At 55.3% G+C, this 16,938-nt stretch overlaps 2 protein-coding genes across 4 annotated transcripts; one reads left to right on the top strand and one right to left on the bottom strand.

Annotated features, from left to right (window-relative positions):
- Positions 1–586: 586 nt before the first annotated feature.
- On the top strand, positions 587–2,159 carry LOC105816214 (cytochrome c oxidase subunit 7A1, mitochondrial). Its single transcript, XM_012651560.1, has 4 exons — positions 587–650; positions 1,271–1,357; positions 1,465–1,549; positions 2,045–2,159. The coding sequence occupies exons 1-4, from the start codon at positions 636–638 to the stop codon at positions 2,098–2,100; spliced, it is 243 nt and encodes an 80-aa protein (XP_012507014.1). The 5' UTR covers positions 587–635; the 3' UTR covers positions 2,101–2,159.
- Positions 2,160–2,830: 671 nt separating this feature from the next.
- On the bottom strand, positions 2,831–10,375 carry CAPNS1 (calpain, small subunit 1). 3 transcript variants are annotated; one of them, XM_012651559.1, is made up of 11 exons: positions 10,144–10,375; positions 9,075–9,298; positions 7,964–7,997; positions 7,555–7,644; positions 7,349–7,406; positions 7,188–7,252; positions 5,737–5,805; positions 5,565–5,643; positions 5,312–5,428; positions 3,557–3,615; positions 2,831–3,376 (listed from the first exon to the last, which is right to left on the bottom strand). In XM_012651559.1, exons 2-11 carry the CDS (start codon positions 9,281–9,283, stop codon positions 3,350–3,352), a joined length of 807 nt encoding a protein of 268 aa, XP_012507013.1. In that variant the 5' UTR covers positions 9,284–9,298; positions 10,144–10,375; the 3' UTR covers positions 2,831–3,349. The 3 variants fall into 3 exon arrangements, with proteins under 3 accessions (XP_012507013.1, XP_012507010.1, XP_012507012.1); XM_012651556.1 differs by lacking the exon at positions 2,831–3,376 and having other exon boundaries at positions 3,479–3,615; positions 10,144–10,308; XM_012651558.1 differs by lacking the exons at positions 2,831–3,376; positions 10,144–10,375 and having other exon boundaries at positions 3,479–3,615; positions 9,075–9,319.
- Positions 10,376–16,938: the final 6,563 nt, after the last annotated feature.

The raw sequence follows: 16,938 nt of genomic DNA, 5'->3' as shown, positions 1-16,938 counted from the left end.
CTCACTTAAAGCTCTCAGCAAACCTCTAAGGAAGATTCTGACTTAGCCCCTCACGTTTCATCTTCTTTTTCTTTTTTGGTAGAGACGGGGGTCTCACTCCTGCTCAGGCTGGTCTCGAACTCCTGACCTCAAGCGATCTCCCGCCTCGGCCTCCCAGAGTGCCAGGGTCACAGGTTGAGCCACCGCGCCGGGCCGCCCCCTCGCGTTCCAGATACCGAAGCCAGGGCTCTGAGCCCGCTCGCTCGCTGTGTAGACGGAACCAGCAGTTGGAACCCGTTCGTTTAGCTGCGCCCTCGCTCGCTCTCCCACAGCGACCGACGGGGACAGATCTGGGAAGGAAATCTGCGCAGATACAATCCTCCTCCCCGCTTGGACCAGCAGACATTCCGAGATGAGAAATGGACGGGTGCTGCCGCCGCCGGCGCAGAGACCGGGTTGGAAAGTCGCCTCCGCGAGCCCAGGGCACAAATCCGCTTTGCGGAGCTTCCCCTGCCCGGCCCGGCCCCAGCCAAGGCCACGTCCCGCAGCTGTCGTGCTGTGCGCGGCGGGCGTGGCCTGGGGCTCCCGGGAGGGGAGGGCACTGGATGTCCTTGGGCGGAGAGGGGAGGTGACTCGGGCGAAGAGCAGGACGCAGAATGAGGGCCCTGAGGGTGAGGCCCCTGCGGACTGGGCTGGGCCGGGGCCCCTAGGACGGAAGCCGTCGCCCCAACACGACACTCCCTAACCGTCCCCACATCTGGGGACGTGGACCGCAGGCCCCACAGGGTTTGGGACTCCCTCCCCCACAATCCAAGCTGCTGAGACAGCCGGGGACCCCTAACGTGGCCCCAAGGCCCGGGTTTAAACCTCCTCCCTCCATCCAGACCTCCCTTAACATCTCGGGGCCTGGATAGTGGGACCCTCCCACCCCTACCCTTCCCGGGACTTCTTAGGCAGCCTGGACACTCTCGAGGGTCCTCCAATTCAGTCCAATTCAGTCCCGGGACCTGGTTTCCTCCCATTAATCCAGGAAACCCCGGCACCCCGCCGCCCCCCAAATCTCAGGCCTCGGACCTTTCCAGGACCCTCTAGATAAACTCCAGGCCAGACTCTCCAGGCGGAGCCTCTTTCTTTTGGCCATTTCTTCATAGAGCCCGCGTCCCACTCGCGCTGGCCAGGGATAGGACCGTCCCCCCGTCGAGGCCTCAGACAGCCGAGGTCCCCCAGCAGGACCCACCTCTAGAGCCCCCTCCAGGTGCCTCCAATACCCATGCACCTCCCACCCCCGCAGGTCTCCCAGGCGCTGGTCCGCTCCTTCAGCTCAACCGCCCGGAACCGCTTTGAGAACCGAGTGCGGGAGAAACAGAAGCTCTTCCAGGTAGGCAGAGCACGGGCGGGGCGAGGGGAGGCTCTCTGGGGCAGGTGGAGGATGCGCCCAAAGGAGCAGCCAGCACCCCTTTCTCATCGGACACCCCCCACACCCAGGAGGACAATGACCTCCCGGTGCACTTGAAGGGCGGAGCGACAGACAACCTCCTGTACCGGCTGACCATGGGGCTGTGTCTGGGCGGTGAGTGCGGGCTGGTGTCAGGGCTGGGGGTTGGGGGGAGGAGTGACTAGCGTCTGGGTTGGGGGTTGGCGCTTAGGGAGGGGGTTGCCTGCCAGGCACCCACACCCTGGGATGGGGTTTCTTACCTCTTGGATGTTCACGGGGATTTGTCCAGCGCCATCTTTGTCAAGAGATTTGAAGGTACCTGGAGCACCTGAGCTGGCCAGGTTTGGGGACCAGACTGGAGTGGGAGCTGGTGTCTCCGGAGGGGAGCTGGGCTAGTAAGGGGTGTGGGGCTCACCCAGGCAGGAGCTGGGGAGAAAGCTCCCAGCCTGGTCGAGGTCAATGCCAGGGGATTCCCCACGTGGAGTCCAGTTTGGGGAGGGAGCTGGAGCCGGAACTGGAACTAGGATCTAGGCTGGGGACTGGGGAGCTTGCAGAGGAGCTTAAAAGCCTAGGATGAGATTTAGGAAGGGATTAGGGTCTCATTCTGTATCCTCCACCTCCCCTGCCTAGGAACTGCCTACAGCTTGTACTGCCTTGGCTGGGCCTCCTTCCCTCACAATAAGTGAGAACGAGAAGCCTGAAGGACCTCAGGGACTTGGACAAGCATCAATAAACGCTGACCTCTGTATGCGTGTGCGTGTGTGCAACCCTTCAAGCCCATCCTCGCACCAGCCTGGGATCTCCACCCTGTGGACAGCCCATTGCCCCAGCCCTTGGTCCCTCATGCTGGACCAGGGCTACTCCTAGGATGTTGCTGCCTCTCAGCCCTCTGCTGAGGACCCCAACCAGCACCCCTGGGCTGCCCCTCAGGGCCTGGGGGCATGGGGTGGTGCCCTGGTGATACAGATGCTCTGTAAGTATGGGTGGCGGCCCCTTCCCCTGCAGGGGCTCAAGGACAGGAAGGAAGACTCTGCCCATGGTCCACAGAGGCAGAGGCAAGTGAGAGACTGACTCAAGGACCAGAGCTGCAAGGGAGGCAAACATGGCCTGGGGGACAGAGCCAGGGGTGGCACTGAGACCTCCCAGCAGCCCGAGCTCTGGGAGCAGAAGCCGAGATCACCTGGGCTCCTGGGTCTCAGCCCCAGCCCTACGGGATCTCAGCAAGAACGAGGCTACAGTTCAACTAAAATCCAGTATGAGAAAAAAAATGCAGACAAGAAAAGGACAAGGAGATAGGCAGATCCAGCCCTGGGGGGAGACCCGCTACCCTACCTTGAACTCCTCCCCAGGACCCAGAGTACCTCTTCCCCGGAGTCTGAGCCACCCCTCAACTCTCAGGACAGGAGGCAGATCCCATAGAGAGCAGCAGCCAGGGTGCATTTATTTCTCCTGGGCCTGGCGGCTGGGAGCAGAACACAAAGGCACTGGGCATGTGAGCCAGGAACGGCCTGGAGTTGGGTTACCTGGGTGGTAACCGTGCACGGTGTGCCAGGGTGTGTAGGGACTGGAGTGATGCTTCCAGAACTGAGAGCGGGCCCTCGGGGCACGGAAGCAACACGTGTTGGGCTTGGCACAGGTACGGGAGAGAGGTTATGGAGGGGGTGTGAGATGGGTGTGGTGGGGGTGGGGTGACCTTTAGGCAGGGCATGTTAGAGAGTCTCAGAGCCAGGAGTAACTCAGGGCATGGCATGTTGGGGCATGCCGCGCCCTGGATGTTGCCTGAGAAGCTGGGTGCCAAGGGCTCTGAGAACGAAAGGCCTGTGGGTCAGCAGGACCATGAAGATGTGACTGCAGGTAGATCAGCTATGGGGGAAACTGAGGCTCCAAGGTAACTCGTACAGCGAGGCGGTGAGGGGGCAGGTCTGGGGCTCCCGTTCAGGAATACATAGTCAGCTGCAGCCACTGGGGAGAGGAAGCCACAGAGAGTGAGGAGCAGGGAACCCCGGAATACCAGACCCTCTCTACCCTCACCCGGGGGTCGTTGGGCAAATAGGAGGGAGGCGGCTAAAGCTCAGAGCTGGTAAAAAGGCTGCAGGGTGGGGTCCCCCCCAGGCACCCACAACCCAGGATGGGGTTTCTTACCTCTTGGATGTTCACCTGGATTTGTCCAGTGCCATCTTTATCAAGAGATTTGAAGGCACCTGGGGGAGGAGAAGGGAAGGTTTGGGGCAGAAGGAGAGAGACTGGCTTTTAGGATAGTATTATACTAGTACATGACAATAACAGCCAGCACTTCACTGACCATTTACTCTGTGCCGAGCACTGTGTAACGTGCTTTCCTGTATTAACTTATTTTATCCAATTCTGAGATAAGTGTCATTTTAAAACAAGGCACACAGAAGTGAAGCGATGTGCCCCAGGTCACATTGCAAGAAAGAGAGGAAATTGGGACTGGAACCGAGGCTGTTACCTGCGTCGATAACGGGCGCCGTATACTGAGCACCCCCTCCCCACCCCACCTCTGCCCCCACCCAGCCTCCCGTGGGTATCTGTGCTCCATTCTCTCCCGTCCAACCCAAACAGGCTGCTGGAAGGAGGCTCTGCAAACCCCACTTGCTGCCCCTGGAGTCTGGTGTGGTCCCCACTCCTACCCTGAAACTCAGATCCATGTTCCCCACCCACAGCCAAAGCCAGGCAAAGAAGGGCCCCCACTGTCTGGCCTCCTCTCTCCCACTCACCGCTGCGTTACCGCCCTCAGCCATCCGCACACCTGTGTCCCACACGCTACATTCACTGCCGTTACTATCTGCCTTCTTGCTGGTGGATCCAGTGGCCATTTCTTGGGCCTTCTCACATACGACTTTTGGCATGGTCTGCCCTGTTGTCCACTCCCACCTTCCCGACATCTCACATATCTGCCTCTTTTCCTTAGCACGCTCTTAGTGCAAGCTCCTCCCTGGGCTCTTGGAATCTTCCAAACCTGACCCCGTCCCTCCCCTGCCTAGAATCTGCCATGGCTCTTCAATGCCCCTGGTAGAGTCTGAGCACCCCTGAACTTGGCATTCACAGCCCTGCATGGCCTGACCATGCCCACTGCTCCTGCCTCCTCTCACTCAACTCAGCCCAGACCTCAGACAGACCCAAGTTCAAATCCTAGCTTTGCAACCTCCTAGCTCAGTGGCTGTGAGCAAACAATTTTGCTGAACCCTAGGTTCCTCCTCCATAGAATGGAGACAGTAATTCCTACTACTCAGGGATGACTTCAGGACTCAGTACGTTAATGCTCCTAAAAGCCCTCATCATGATCTAGTCCCTACTGACCACTCCCCGCCTTGCGCTCCCCATCCCACTCGAGTTCGGCACTCTTTGAACTAAGAGTCCAACCAAAAGCACCATCTTCTCTTTCCCTTCTAGGCCTCTGCACAGGCTGTTCCCTTGGCCTGTAACACTACCCCCTACTCTCTCACTAGGTTCTCGCCTCTTCATTCCTCAGGTTGCAACTCAAATGCGCCTCTCCAAGGAGCCCTGCCTGAAGCCTTAGGCTGCACCAGTGCCTCCTAGGGTCGAGTAGCCCTCTGGGCTTCCCCAGGTACAATCTGAACACTCTGTCTGGGCTCCCCCATCAGAGCCCTGGGCCCCCTACCTGAGCCTGCCCCTCACAGCCCCAGTCCCTCTGCCTAGGCTTCCCCTATTCCAGCTGTAACCAGTCTGAGCTGCCACCATCTGGTGACCTGTCTCTCCGCCACTGGACTGTGAGCTCTCAGGGCAGAAACCGGGGCTGTTCTGGTCACTGCTGTACCTCTAGCACTGCCCCCCTCAAGCTCAGGCTTAGAGAAGACCTTGACCAATGGAAGCTGAACAAGTCCCCACCCGGAAAGACAGCTGGGTGTCACTCACGGAACATGGCATCCAGCCTGACCAAGCAGCTGATGAAGTTGTCAAAATCCATGCTGCCTGCCTCATCCGAGTAGCGCCGGATGATCATGTTGTAGAGATGCTCGTTCAGGTGGAACCCTGAGAAGGGTCAGTCCCTTAGGCATGGAGGCCACACAGCCCAAGTCACTCCCTCGGGGTTCAGGCTCCGAGTAGCTCAGTGGGGACTGCCTCATCAGGCCCACTCCCAGCCCCACCATGTCCCTGCCAGCCATACCTGCTGCCTGAAAGGCCCCTGGGAGTTCACTGCTGCAAATGGTCCCCGATTGGTCAACGTCAAACCGTTTGTATATGGCCTGTGGGGGCAGAGAGGACAGGGTCCAACTGAGCATCGTGGGGCATGGTATCTCCATGGCTAGGTGCTAGGGATTTCAGAGGTTGCTACGCACCTGCCACCTTTTGATGTTGTTCCACAGGTACTTGAATTCCTCAAAGCCCAGCTTGCCTGTGGTGTCGCTCTGGTGGGAGGGTGTTAAGAACAGTGTGACAGCAGCATCCAGATGCCTGCACCGTTTGTGCTATGCACGAAGATGGGACAGCAAGCAGGACCCAAGCTAAAACTCCAGCTTCCGTCCAACCCTGTCACCTGGCAAGTGGTCTTATTTTGCATTTTATCCATATGTTTCAGTTTATATTTCTATATAAGGACTCTCTTTACACATAACCATGGGGTATTATATTGCACTTCTCCAAACTACAAATTCCTCACCTGAAAAGACTTAATCCCTCATTTATAAAATTCTTGATAGGAATCCAATTTCATAAATGTTAGAACATGTAAAAAACAAGCGTGTCTTAAAATTCTATGAAGTAAGGTGATGGCAGGTCCCTGCTGTATTTGTGATAAAAACTGAATGAGATAATGGCATAAAGCACTTAGCTCAGGGCTTGGCATTTAATAAATTCTCAATAACAACAACGGCCAAGACTTGTCAAGTTACCAGACCCTGTGCTAAGGTCTTCAGGAATATCACTTTTCTTACTAAATCCTCAGGACACCAATCCTACCAGGATTATTCCCAGAGAAGGAAACAAATTCCAAGCTGGAAAAACCTACCTAAGATCATAGTAACAACTAACTTGTACAGGCCACTTACTGTGTGCCACACACTGTGCTAAACCTTCTGCGTGTAGCTCCAATTTGGTATCATCATTATCACTCACCTCATTTTACAGACAGGGAAACTGAGGCACAGACAGGTTCTCAGTAACCTGTCTTAAGGGGCAGAGTTGGGATTGCTTCACTCTATGCAGTGCACATGTGCTCACATGACATGTACATGTGTGTGTCTCTATTGTCCCATGTACTGAGTGTGCACATATCCAACATCAGCTAGTGGCTGGCCCACGTGTAAATATGCTTGTGTATTCCTGTGCACGTTCCTTCACATACCTGCATGTATGTGGGTATGCTCTTGAGTACATGTGTGTGTAAATGTGTGTATGGTGTTCTAAGCTTGGATTCTCAAGCCCAAAAGACCTGAGTCCAAATTCTTAGCCTGCCACTTACTTACTTATTGATAACTTCAGACAAACGACTGATTCTCTGTGAGCCTCAGTTTCTTCACCTGTAACATGGACTATGATAATAATGCCTGTCCAACAGGGTGCCTGTGAAAGTTCAGTCAGTTAATGTAAGCAAAGTGCCAGCTGTGACAGCTGCTGGTGGTATTATTTATTGCCATGTCTGTAGGTGAGTGCGTGTTCTGATGTATGCATATCCATGTGTGGGCGTATGAAGGTGTATGAAGGCGTATGAAGGCATCCTGGCTAGCCGAAACATACTCTCAAAAAACTCCCTCTCCACCCAGGGCCTCCTCCAGACTGCCCCCAAGGATACATCCATCACGGCCACCATGCTGCGACATGTGTCAATGCCAAAACCATCAGTCTTCAGGTCAGGGTCTGTGGGGAACAGGTTGAAAGTCAGAGGCCAGAGGTCACAGCCACCCCACCCCTATGCCTCTAACCCTGCCCTGTGCCTTCACCCTGGTCACTCACGTCGAGTCACAACCTTGTTGAGAATGTTCATAAGTTCTGTGGCACTGACTTCCATGTCCTGTAGGCAGAAGTTAGGGGTCAGGGGTGACTGAAAGGGGTCTGGGCACATCATGAAGGAGAATGGGAACTTCGGGATGGTCATGATCAAGTGTGTATGTACAATGGCAGCCCAAGGGAAGGGACTGGGCAGGGCCCAGGTTACTTACGTCTCCAGCCAGCTGGGCAAAGAGCCTCCGGAACTGCCGGACCTCCTCACTCTCGTTGGCCTCAATGTTGGAGTAATGTGTGCGTGGCGGCTGCAGAGGGAGGAGATCTCAGAGCAGGCAGGAAGAGGGGTGCGGACCAGACAGCCCCCCATACCCAAGCACCCTGGATGGGAGGGTCAGAGCGGGCTGGGTGGCCCGATGATCAGAGGCATGAGGGTGGTTAGTGAACCAGGAGTGAGTGTGTACCGCATGGCTAAGACCCATGGCTAAGTTCGGGGACAGTTAATGACAGAGGAATTTCATAAAAGGAGGAGGAAGGTGGTGGAGCTTCTCTAAAGAAACAGGGATGGGGCGTGGAAAAGGCCTTGGAGGGAGAAGAGGGGGTCTCTGCCTGTGGAGGGCCGCTTACCGGGGGCTCGGGGTTGTACTGCGCAGCCGCCTCGCTGAGAGGAGAGAAGGAGGAGTTAGCGCCAGAGGGCGGGGCCTCCAACGGGCAGCGCCGGCAGAACCGCCAGCTCCAACCTCCCTAACCCCAGCCTGCCACCTTCCTTACCTGGTCGCTGCGCCCTTCAGCTGTTTGTGTCCTCACCTGTCCCAGTCCACACTGCCCTGCTCCTGTCCCTGCCCCTGCCCCTCCTCTCACTGCATCACGCCAACCCCACCCGTGAGGAAACCCACGGACCGACCCCCATAGTAGGCCCAACTACTGCCAGGGCACACCTACCCAATGGCAGATTCCAGAATTATCTTGGCCCCACTCAATTAATCCAAAATCCCACCCAGACTCAACTGACTCCGCCCCTTCAAGGGCTCACTTGTTAGAGGCTCTGCCCCGCTTCCTGGGGCCTCATCCTCCTTAGGTGCCATCTGCCCAGGACCCTACTCCATCACCCGCCTTCCTGAATTCCTGTCTTCCCAACATCCTGCCCTAGCTACATTAGTCTCCGCCCCTTCGAGGGATCCCTGCTAAGTGGCCATGGCTAATTAACTCCAACAGACAACTTACCCTACCCCTACCAGGGCATTTTTCTCCACTAACCCAGCCAATTCCAGGCCAGGCCCAGTTCCTTCTGGGCCATTTCCCCTATGGCATTAAACTTTGACCACTCCTGCCTTCACCTAAGTCAGCAGGCCGCTCACCTATGTCAAGCCCCGCCCCTATGAGTGTCACTCAGACTCACTGGCTCCGCCCTTTCAACGTTCATCTCCAGGATAGCCAATGGGGGCCACGCCCAGCCCCATTAAGCCCCACCTCCCAAAATCCCGGAACCCTCCCCTCAGGGCCAACATTCTCTTTATTGACCTGCACACAAAGACCGGGCCATGTCAAGCCCCGCCTCCACAGACATCAGCATCATTAGGGTCCTCCCCATTAAGGCCGGCCTCCCTGTCGAGGCCAGCCCAGCCTAATTAAGGGTCCCGGGTCAAGCTCGAGGTTAATCCCATCTATTCTTGTTGGGCCCCGCCCCTCACCCAGACCCCGCCCATATAGGCCCCGCCCCCGCCAGGCCCCGCCTTACCTAATGGCGCTAATGACTCCGCCTAGGATGCGCATGGCCGCTCCGCCGCCGCCACCGCCGCCGCCGCCCCCTCCGCCACCGCCACCGCCGCCGCCCCCGGCCCCGCTGATCAGGCCTCCAAGCACATTCCCCAGGCCCCCGCCCAGGCCCCCACCGCCCCCGCCGCCGCCGCCGCCGCCGCCCTTCAGGAACGAGTTAACCAGGAACATGGCTGCGACTCACTCCTGAGGGGGAAAAAGAGGGTCAGGCGGCCGCCTGGCCCCGGAGCCTGTCCCTCCCCCAAAAATACGCATTTCCGGCAGCTGGACTTGGAGGAGGTATCTGAGGCCTCCCAGTGGGGGCCGATCCTCCGGCTGGAGGTCCGGGCTTCTGAGAGGGGGTGGTCCGCGGACGGGTGGGATAGGATGGAGGGTCAGGTCTGAAACTCCGTCGGGCTTGGGGGCGCCCGCATTGAGTGCACGCATGGCATCATTAAGAGGAGGGTACCGGTCTGCTGGGGGGCTCCTGATGGGGACCCCAAATTGGTGTAAGGCGTGCCCCACTTGTCTGGGCGCCCGCATCTGAGATCCAAAGCCCCAGAATTGAATTTAGGGGTCCTGGGCGGGTCGGGGACGCGGATCGGATATCCTTGGCCCGAAGGCCCCTGGGGCGGGGTTCAGGAAATCCAGAATGTGGGTTTGAATATTTAGGTACTCCCAGCGGCGGGATTACAATGTCACATCTGGGTCTGTGGGCTCGGGTCTAAGATCGTGGCTGTGAGCTCCAGGGCCCGGAATAACGGGGTCTCCCACTGGAATTGGGGCCACAGACCTAGAGTTGTTCTGGACGCCCCAAGGAAGAATTCACGGGGTACCTCTCAAACCTATGGGCTTGTATTTTAGATCACGAGACGGGGTGAGGAGAGGAAGGGCCTCCGGGACGGGATAACGGGGGTCGAACAGGTCTGGGGGCTCGAATCTGAGATCATTGGTCTGCGGGACCCCTGAGGGGAGACTTTGAGGTGTAGCCGGGTCTGGGGGTCGCCAAGGCATGGGTTACGGGTGCAGGGGTAGTCTGGGCGGGCGCTCACCACCTCCCACGTCTGGCGGTCCGCAGTCCGGTCTGCTGCTCCCGGGCCTCCCGCTGCGTCCGGCTCCGGAGGGCGGGGCCGGTGACTCAGGCGGCTGTTCGGGGTTAGACCCTGCTCCGCTGCCCAGCTGTCGTCCGCGCGGTCCTAGAGCCGGCATGGGAATTGCGCCTGCGCGCGCCGGCGCGCCCTCCGTCTCCCGGGGTGCGGCTGCTGTGGCTCCGCCCTGCATGTTTCCGGCGCCGGAGGTTCTAACCCCGCCCGACTCTACAGGTATGAGGTCTTCCCCCAACACCCCTCAAGCCTGGGTGAGCCGCCCGGGACTAGACTTCCGAGGTGACAATCCAGTGTCAAAGTGTGAATTTCCGCCCTGAGGCCTGCCAGTACCTAGCCACGATTGCAATTTTCGGTCCATTCCAAAAGGGATTCAGCACACGGCCCCTCTCCAGGCCTTGACGCGACAAACAGCACCTGGAGGCCCCGAGTTTTGTTTGGCTCGCAAGCTGGGGGACAAATGCCCGTATCTGTGGCAAGGACTGGGGCTAGACTGGATTTCGCCGGTGCCTGCAGCAGCGGGGATGGCCGCGTAGGAAGGCTGCCTGTGCCTTCTCCCACCCGCGGGGTCACCAGAATCATCAGAATCATTTTTTTCCTGGACGAGCCCGAAGTGTATCCTCAGTCTTCCAGGCTCTAAAGAGAGCCGCGAACACAGGGAGAGACCTTTGGCCATGGCCTGGTGTCTGAGGCCAGATGTTCCCGAGGTCCCTGAGGAGGCGGAGGCAGACTGGGCGGAAAACGGCGATTAATCCGCCTTTGGAGGTCTTTCGCTTGCCCTCAGCTGCAAACCTGTGCCCAGTACTTTTCAGGGGTCCTCATGGGACCAGGCTGGCTGTCCCTCAGCCCCTCCCCTGGAGGCTGGCTGGGCTTGGGTATGAATCCTGGCTCTGCCTCATAATAACTTCGTGACCCCCAAACAGTGCAGAGATTTTCTCATCTCCAAAATGGGAACATGGGTTGGCCCCCTCACTAGGCCCCATCAGAATTAAGTGATGAACGCTTAGTAAATGGCAGCTATTAGCCTCTGTGTGTGTGCCCATGCTGGTCCCTCAGCCTGGAGCCCACCTGCATCCCTCAGCGGTTGGCTCTTGCTTATCCTTGGGTAATACTGACAAAACCACAGCTGCCAATCGCTCTCCTAAGTGCTTCACATGTATCAGCTCATTTGCCCTCATAACAGCCCTATGGGATAGGTGCTATTTATTATCCCCATTTTACAGATAAGTAAACTGACTCTGAGGTTAAACTCAGGCAGCCACGCTCCCTAACCTGTATCCTTAACCACCACCCTTATGCATGGACAACTTTTTTTTGAGATAGGGTCTCACTCTGTCATCCACTCTGGAGTGCAGTGGCACAATCATAGGTCCCTGCAGCCTCCAACTCCTGGGCTCCAGCTATCCTCCTGCCTCAGCCTCCCTAGTAGCTGGGGGTACAGGTGTGCACCACCATGCTTGGCTAATTTTTCTTATTTTTTGTAGAAACGGGGTCTCTGTGTTGCTCAGGCTGGTCTCAAACTCCTGGCCTTAAGCGATCCTCCCGCCTCAGCCTCCCAGAGTTCCAGGATTACAGGCGTGAGCCACCACGACCGGCCTGACTCCTTAGTAATGTAATTAATATGATAATAGCTCAAATAACAAGATCACAACAGACAAAACTGCATTTGCAACTAATGCTTCCTAAGGGTTTGCTGGGGCCAGGCCAAGATAACTGCTATACAAGCCTTGTCTGTGAGGCAAGATTTAACAGAGAAAATGGAGATTCTGAAAGGCAGGGTCACAGAGGGTGGCAGGACCAGTCTGAACCTGGGCTTGGCTGATGACAAATCTTTCAAATCTTTTGGTGATGACTAATCTGGATTCCCTTCTCACCACACCCCTCCCGACCAGACTGAGCAGCTTTCATTCTCTGTCATCTCCCTGGACCGACTCGTTGCCAGGCCTTTGCAGCATAGGCTGTGCCCGCTGCCTGGAACTCTCCTTTCATTTTTTTTCTTCTTCGTCTTTTTTTTTTTTTTTTTTTTGGCCTGGTTTTGTAGCAACTCAGGCTTTGGATGTCAACTCAGGAGTCACTTCTTCTAGGAAGCCCTCCCTGTCTCCATGCCCACCTGAGACTAGGTGAGGCTTCCAGTTACATGCTCTTAAAATGACTTGTACTTTCTGATAGTACTCACTGCCAGTTGTAATCACATTGTCATCTGGTTCTGACTCCCTGACCCCTTAATCCTGGCCAGCCCCAAGTCTTAGGTCTTGGCCCGCCTCCTGGTACTACTCATACCGCAGGTTGCCTCCCCTACACAAAAGCTTAAATTCCCTCTCTAGGCAATCAACACTCAAATGTCTTATCTTCAGCCCAGCCACCTCCCCTGACTCCAAGCTCCTGCATCCTGCTTCCTGTTCACCATCTTCATGGGAAAGGGCGGAGGCTCTCAGGGGCATTTCAGGCTTTACACACTCTAAACTGAGCTCCTGACCTTCCTCCTGGACTGGCTTCCTCCCGACTTTCCCCACCTAGGTCGTGGCAGCTCTGTCTAATGCCTGACACCCCAGGGTCGTCCTTAACCTCTCTCTTTCCTTCACACCCCCTCCAACCTGTCAGCAGATCTTACTGGCTTCACCTACAGAATCTAAACTCTTTTCGCCGCTCCACTGCCCCACCCTGGCGTCCATCAACTCTGGCCTGGACATCCCAGCAGCCTCCTCCCTGGTCTCCTGCTCTGTCCCTGCCCCCACAATCTGTTCCCCTCCTGCATCCAGAGGGAGCCTGGGAACACCTGAGTCGGGTCAGGGCTCTCCTGGCTCAGAGCCCTGCCCCAGCTGCACCTCTCTCCAGGCAAGAGTCAAAGTTCTCACCGCAGCCACCAAATCTCTAGTGATCTGTCCTGTCACCTTCTCTTCCTTGCGAAAGTGACAAGCAGCGCTGCTGGCAGCTTTGCCTGGATGTTCCCAGCTGAACACAGACAAAATTCCATGTGGAGGCTCTGCAAGCCCAGCCAGTGTCCAAACAGCCCCTCTCCTGGCACACAAGGCCACTACTCTCTTACTGAGACCCTCTCTAGTCCCCCCTTAGTGCCTCATGTGTACACATCTGGTGATCTAGGGAAGGTCCTCTCAGATCTCTGATTTAGCCCCTCCCCTCCCTGTCCTGTGCCAACACTGCGCTTATCATTTATCACCCGCCGACATACCGTATGTTTATCCAGAATTGTCTCCTCCGCTAGCATGTGGCCCCCAAGGGCAGGGATTTCTGTTGTAGAATGAGAGACTTAAGAGAGATATCACCCAAATACAGTGCATGGACCCTGTTTGGATTCTGCTTTGAACAAACCAACAGTAAAAAGACATTTACAAAACAACCGGGGACTTCTGAATACTGGCCATATATTAGATAATATTTAAAAATAATTGCAATTTTTTAAGGCATGATGGAGATCTCTTATCTTTTAGAGATATGTACAGAAACATTTCCGGATGAGATGCTCTGTTGCCTGAGACTTGCTTTTAAATTAACAGAGGAGGTGGAATAAATAAAAGAAGATAGGCCATATGTTGACAATTACTGAAACTGGGTGGCGGGTCCTTGGGAGACCTTATAGTGTTCTAATTTTAAATTCCCTTCATAAGTTAAAAAAAAAAATAGAAAGCCTGATTGTGAAGAAGAGAGAAAAACAAGCGGAGAAAGAGTTTTGTTCGTTTCTTGTTTGTGTGTTTTTTTTTTTTTTTTTTTTTTGGAGACAGAAACGCTTAGTGCCTTGACCGGACTTGGCAGCGGACCAGGAGTCCGGGTAAGTGGCCGGTTAGATGCAGGAAAGTAGGAGGGCAGGAAAGCAGCCGAGCCGGCTCAGGGCGAAAAGACAGATCAACCGCCACATTCCTGCCACCGCGGCCATAAAGCCAGACCCAGCGCCGCCGCCAGGACGCTGATCCCTTCCCGCTAGTTAGGCTCCAGCGAGCTCCGCTACCTGCGCGCGCCTGCGCAGCACCGCCCTTCGAGGAGCGCGGAACCAAATCCCCACGCCCCACAACGCCCCGCGCCGCCGGGGACGGGCAAGACCTCGGCTTCCATACTTGAGCAAGGTGAGGCTGAGGGTGTCGCACGGCTTGCCGGGAAATGCAGTTTGCGTGCCAGACTGGCGCCGCCGCCCATGCTCTGGAGAGACTACGCGCCCCATAATGCTCCGCGCGCAGCGTCTGAACGGCGCGCTGCTGCCCCCTCGTGGCAGCTGAGCGGTTATTGCCGAGGCTGGGAATCCCCTCCTGACCTCAGACTTTGGCTAGGAAAGGTGGCTCAGTTCCAGGACAAAGGTTGCATTCAGCGTTAAGTTTGTGTTTAGCACAGGGATCAGACTTCCGAACAGCATGAATCGCCAAAGGGATTACTTCAGGCCTAGAAAGCCCAGTCCCCTTTTGTCCAGGCGATTCCTGTCTTCCATCTACACTGACCTGAGGATTTATGAAACCAAGCAAGGTTCCCTTTGCTTTCATAAAGGTTAAGTTCATGGCCATCATCCTCCCCTGCAAAGAGGGGAGGGTGGTGGATGGTGCGGGTCAGGCATGGGCAGTAATGGGGCGCAGGAGAATTTAACGAGTCTGGTGGAAGGAAATCCACAGCCTCTTCCTGCTGCTTCCCTGAGGTTATGGATCTGGTGACCAGTAGAAGGTGGTCAATGGTGGGGCCACCAAAATACATGGTCCTTTTTCATAGCAATGGCTGGGATGTAGCTGCCCAGCCCAGGAGTTTATTCCGAAGCCCACCGCATGAGTAATGAGTGCACAGGTGAAATGTGTAGATACTTCCGGGACAGGCTTTTAAAGAACGGTGAACCTTCTCCACACCATCTCCTCCCTTTTGCCAGTGAAAAGCAGATCATTTTTGAGCCTCCAGAAATGATGGAGCCACACAAGGTAAGAGTGTGGGTGTGTGAACAACCACATTGAGGTTGCTGCTAATCAACCGGAACACCTGCACGGGACCGTGCGTGTGTGTGTGTGTGTGTTGGGGGGGAGGTTGTTGCTGCCGCTGCTGTTATGCCAGCACACTGACCACCACCCCCTTCTTCTCTGGGCCCCCTGATATCAGTAAAGTTTAAGCACCAGGTCATTCATTCTGTAAAGTGAATTAACAATCCCTAATTACAGTCCAGCTCTCATATAGCAGGTGTAGGTTTCCTGTTTAGAAATTAGCATGGTTTCTTCTATTGTCATCAAAAATTTAAACATTTTTCCATGTTCTTACAGATAGCTTCTACCATGTTGACAACTGGGAGGTGTTAACTAAAAAAAAACAAAAAACAGCGTTAATACTTTGGAAAAGAGAGAGCTTTATTTCTCGGGAAGGGTTTTCAGCTCGCAGTGGCCATTCTCACAGGCCGGGAAACGGCTCCAGCCACAAGCCAGGAACACGTGGTTTTCCGGGGAGAGACAAAAGGAAAAGGATTTTGTACTGGAGGGGTGTGTGTGTGTGTGTGGCTAAATACACACATTTAGCAAGCTATGGAAGTCATGGATATTTATGAAAAGAAAACATGCACATGTGTAACAGTGCTTTATACCTGTCATGGCTGAGAACTCAGTTTTAAGGTTTTTCTGGGGTCCCCTTAGCCAGTACGGGGTCTGTTTGGTTACTGGGGTGCTTAGGATTTTATTTTTAGTTCACAAAGGCATTAAGCGCCCCCTGAGAGTTTGCAGTGCGGCAGACCTTCATGCACAGTGACTCACCCTCACCTGGAGCTCGCAGGTATGAATTTGATGTCTGTTGGGGGGCACATGATCATCTTGCCCCTTCTTTTGGCCTCATACTGAGGTGCACTCTGAGGCCAGGTCATAAAGTGAGTCTCGGTGCGGATGCATCAGCTGAGCTAATTCTGCTGAGCTCCCTGGCGGAACTTAGGTTGGTAGGTGCTGGTTGGAAAGCTGGGAACACCTCCTCCGGCTCTCCTCATTCTGACAGCTCCTTGACATTGAAGAGGCCCAGGCCTTGGGGTCCTTTTCTGAAGTAACCATTTTTGGTTTTTTTGTTTTGGTTTGTTTTTGTAGAATAGGGTCTTGCTATGTTGCCCAGGCTGGTTTTGAACTCCTGCCCTCCAGCGATTCTCCTGCGTCGGGCTCCTAAAGTGCTTAGACTTACAGGTGTCAGCCAGCACGCTGGGCCAGGTTTTTTTTAATAGACTGATTTTATTGATTTGTGTGTGCACGTGAGTACACACACCCATCCCTTGCAGGTGTTTGGTATCAATGTGTTTCCTGTGCATGTGTGGCTCCCCCTTGTGTGTGAGAAGCTTCCTGCACCGTTTCTGCAGGTGAACTCTCGTGAGTCTGAGCGCCAGTCTGTGTATTTTGGGTGTGTTCCAGGTTTGCGCGTTTGAGTCCAGGTGTGTGGGGCGTTCTGTGTATCTGAGCGTGTCCCTGTCCCTTGTAGTGGGCAGCAGAGCACGTACACATCGGGCTGCGTGTGGATGGAAGCATCTTCCCCACCCTTCAGCTCTCGGCAGTTCAGCCTCATTCTGTTTACCGTGGTTGTTCCTGCTGCTGCTTCTCCTTCTCCAGAAGTTATAATTAAGTAATTGCAACAATCAAGCAGAGTCCCCTAAATACTTATCCCACCAGGAATGAGGGATCATTATTCCAGGAGCTAATGAGGGGTTATTATTGCACACGCAGGCACAGGCATGGTGCTATTGAGGCTCCGCAGAAGGCATGGGCTGCACACGCACGCGTCACATACATGAGGGCACGGTGTTCT

This window comes from Propithecus coquereli, unplaced genomic scaffold (genome assembly GCF_000956105.1).
Source record: "Propithecus coquereli isolate 6110/MARCELLA unplaced genomic scaffold, Pcoq_1.0 Scaffold358, whole genome shotgun sequence".
In the NCBI taxonomy this organism is placed as follows: domain Eukaryota; kingdom Metazoa; phylum Chordata; class Mammalia; order Primates; family Indriidae; genus Propithecus; species Propithecus coquereli.
Note: the sequence above shows the minus strand (reverse complement) of the source record. Positions and strands in the feature narration are given on the sequence as shown.

Bases quoted from the DNA above. Each gene is read 5' to 3' on its own strand.
- CAPNS1 (XM_012651556.1), bottom strand. From the start codon at position 9,283: ATGTTCCTGGTTAACTCGTTCCTGAAGGGCGGCGGCGGCGGCGGCGGC. The intron at 7,253-7,348 runs GTGAGTGACCAG...TGTTCCCCACAG, and splicing joins CAACAAGGTTGTGACTCGAC to ACCCTGACCTGAAGACTGAT. The intron at 5,429-5,564 runs GTATGGCTGGCA...GACCCTTCTCAG, and splicing joins AGGGGCCTTTCAGGCAGCAG to GGTTCCACCTGAACGAGCAT.
- LOC105816214 (XM_012651560.1), top strand. The intron at 1,358-1,464 runs GTAGGCAGAGCA...CCCCACACCCAG, and splicing joins AGAAACAGAAGCTCTTCCAG to GAGGACAATGACCTCCCGGT. The intron at 1,550-2,044 runs GTGAGTGCGGGC...TCCCCTGCCTAG, and splicing joins CATGGGGCTGTGTCTGGGCG to GAACTGCCTACAGCTTGTAC.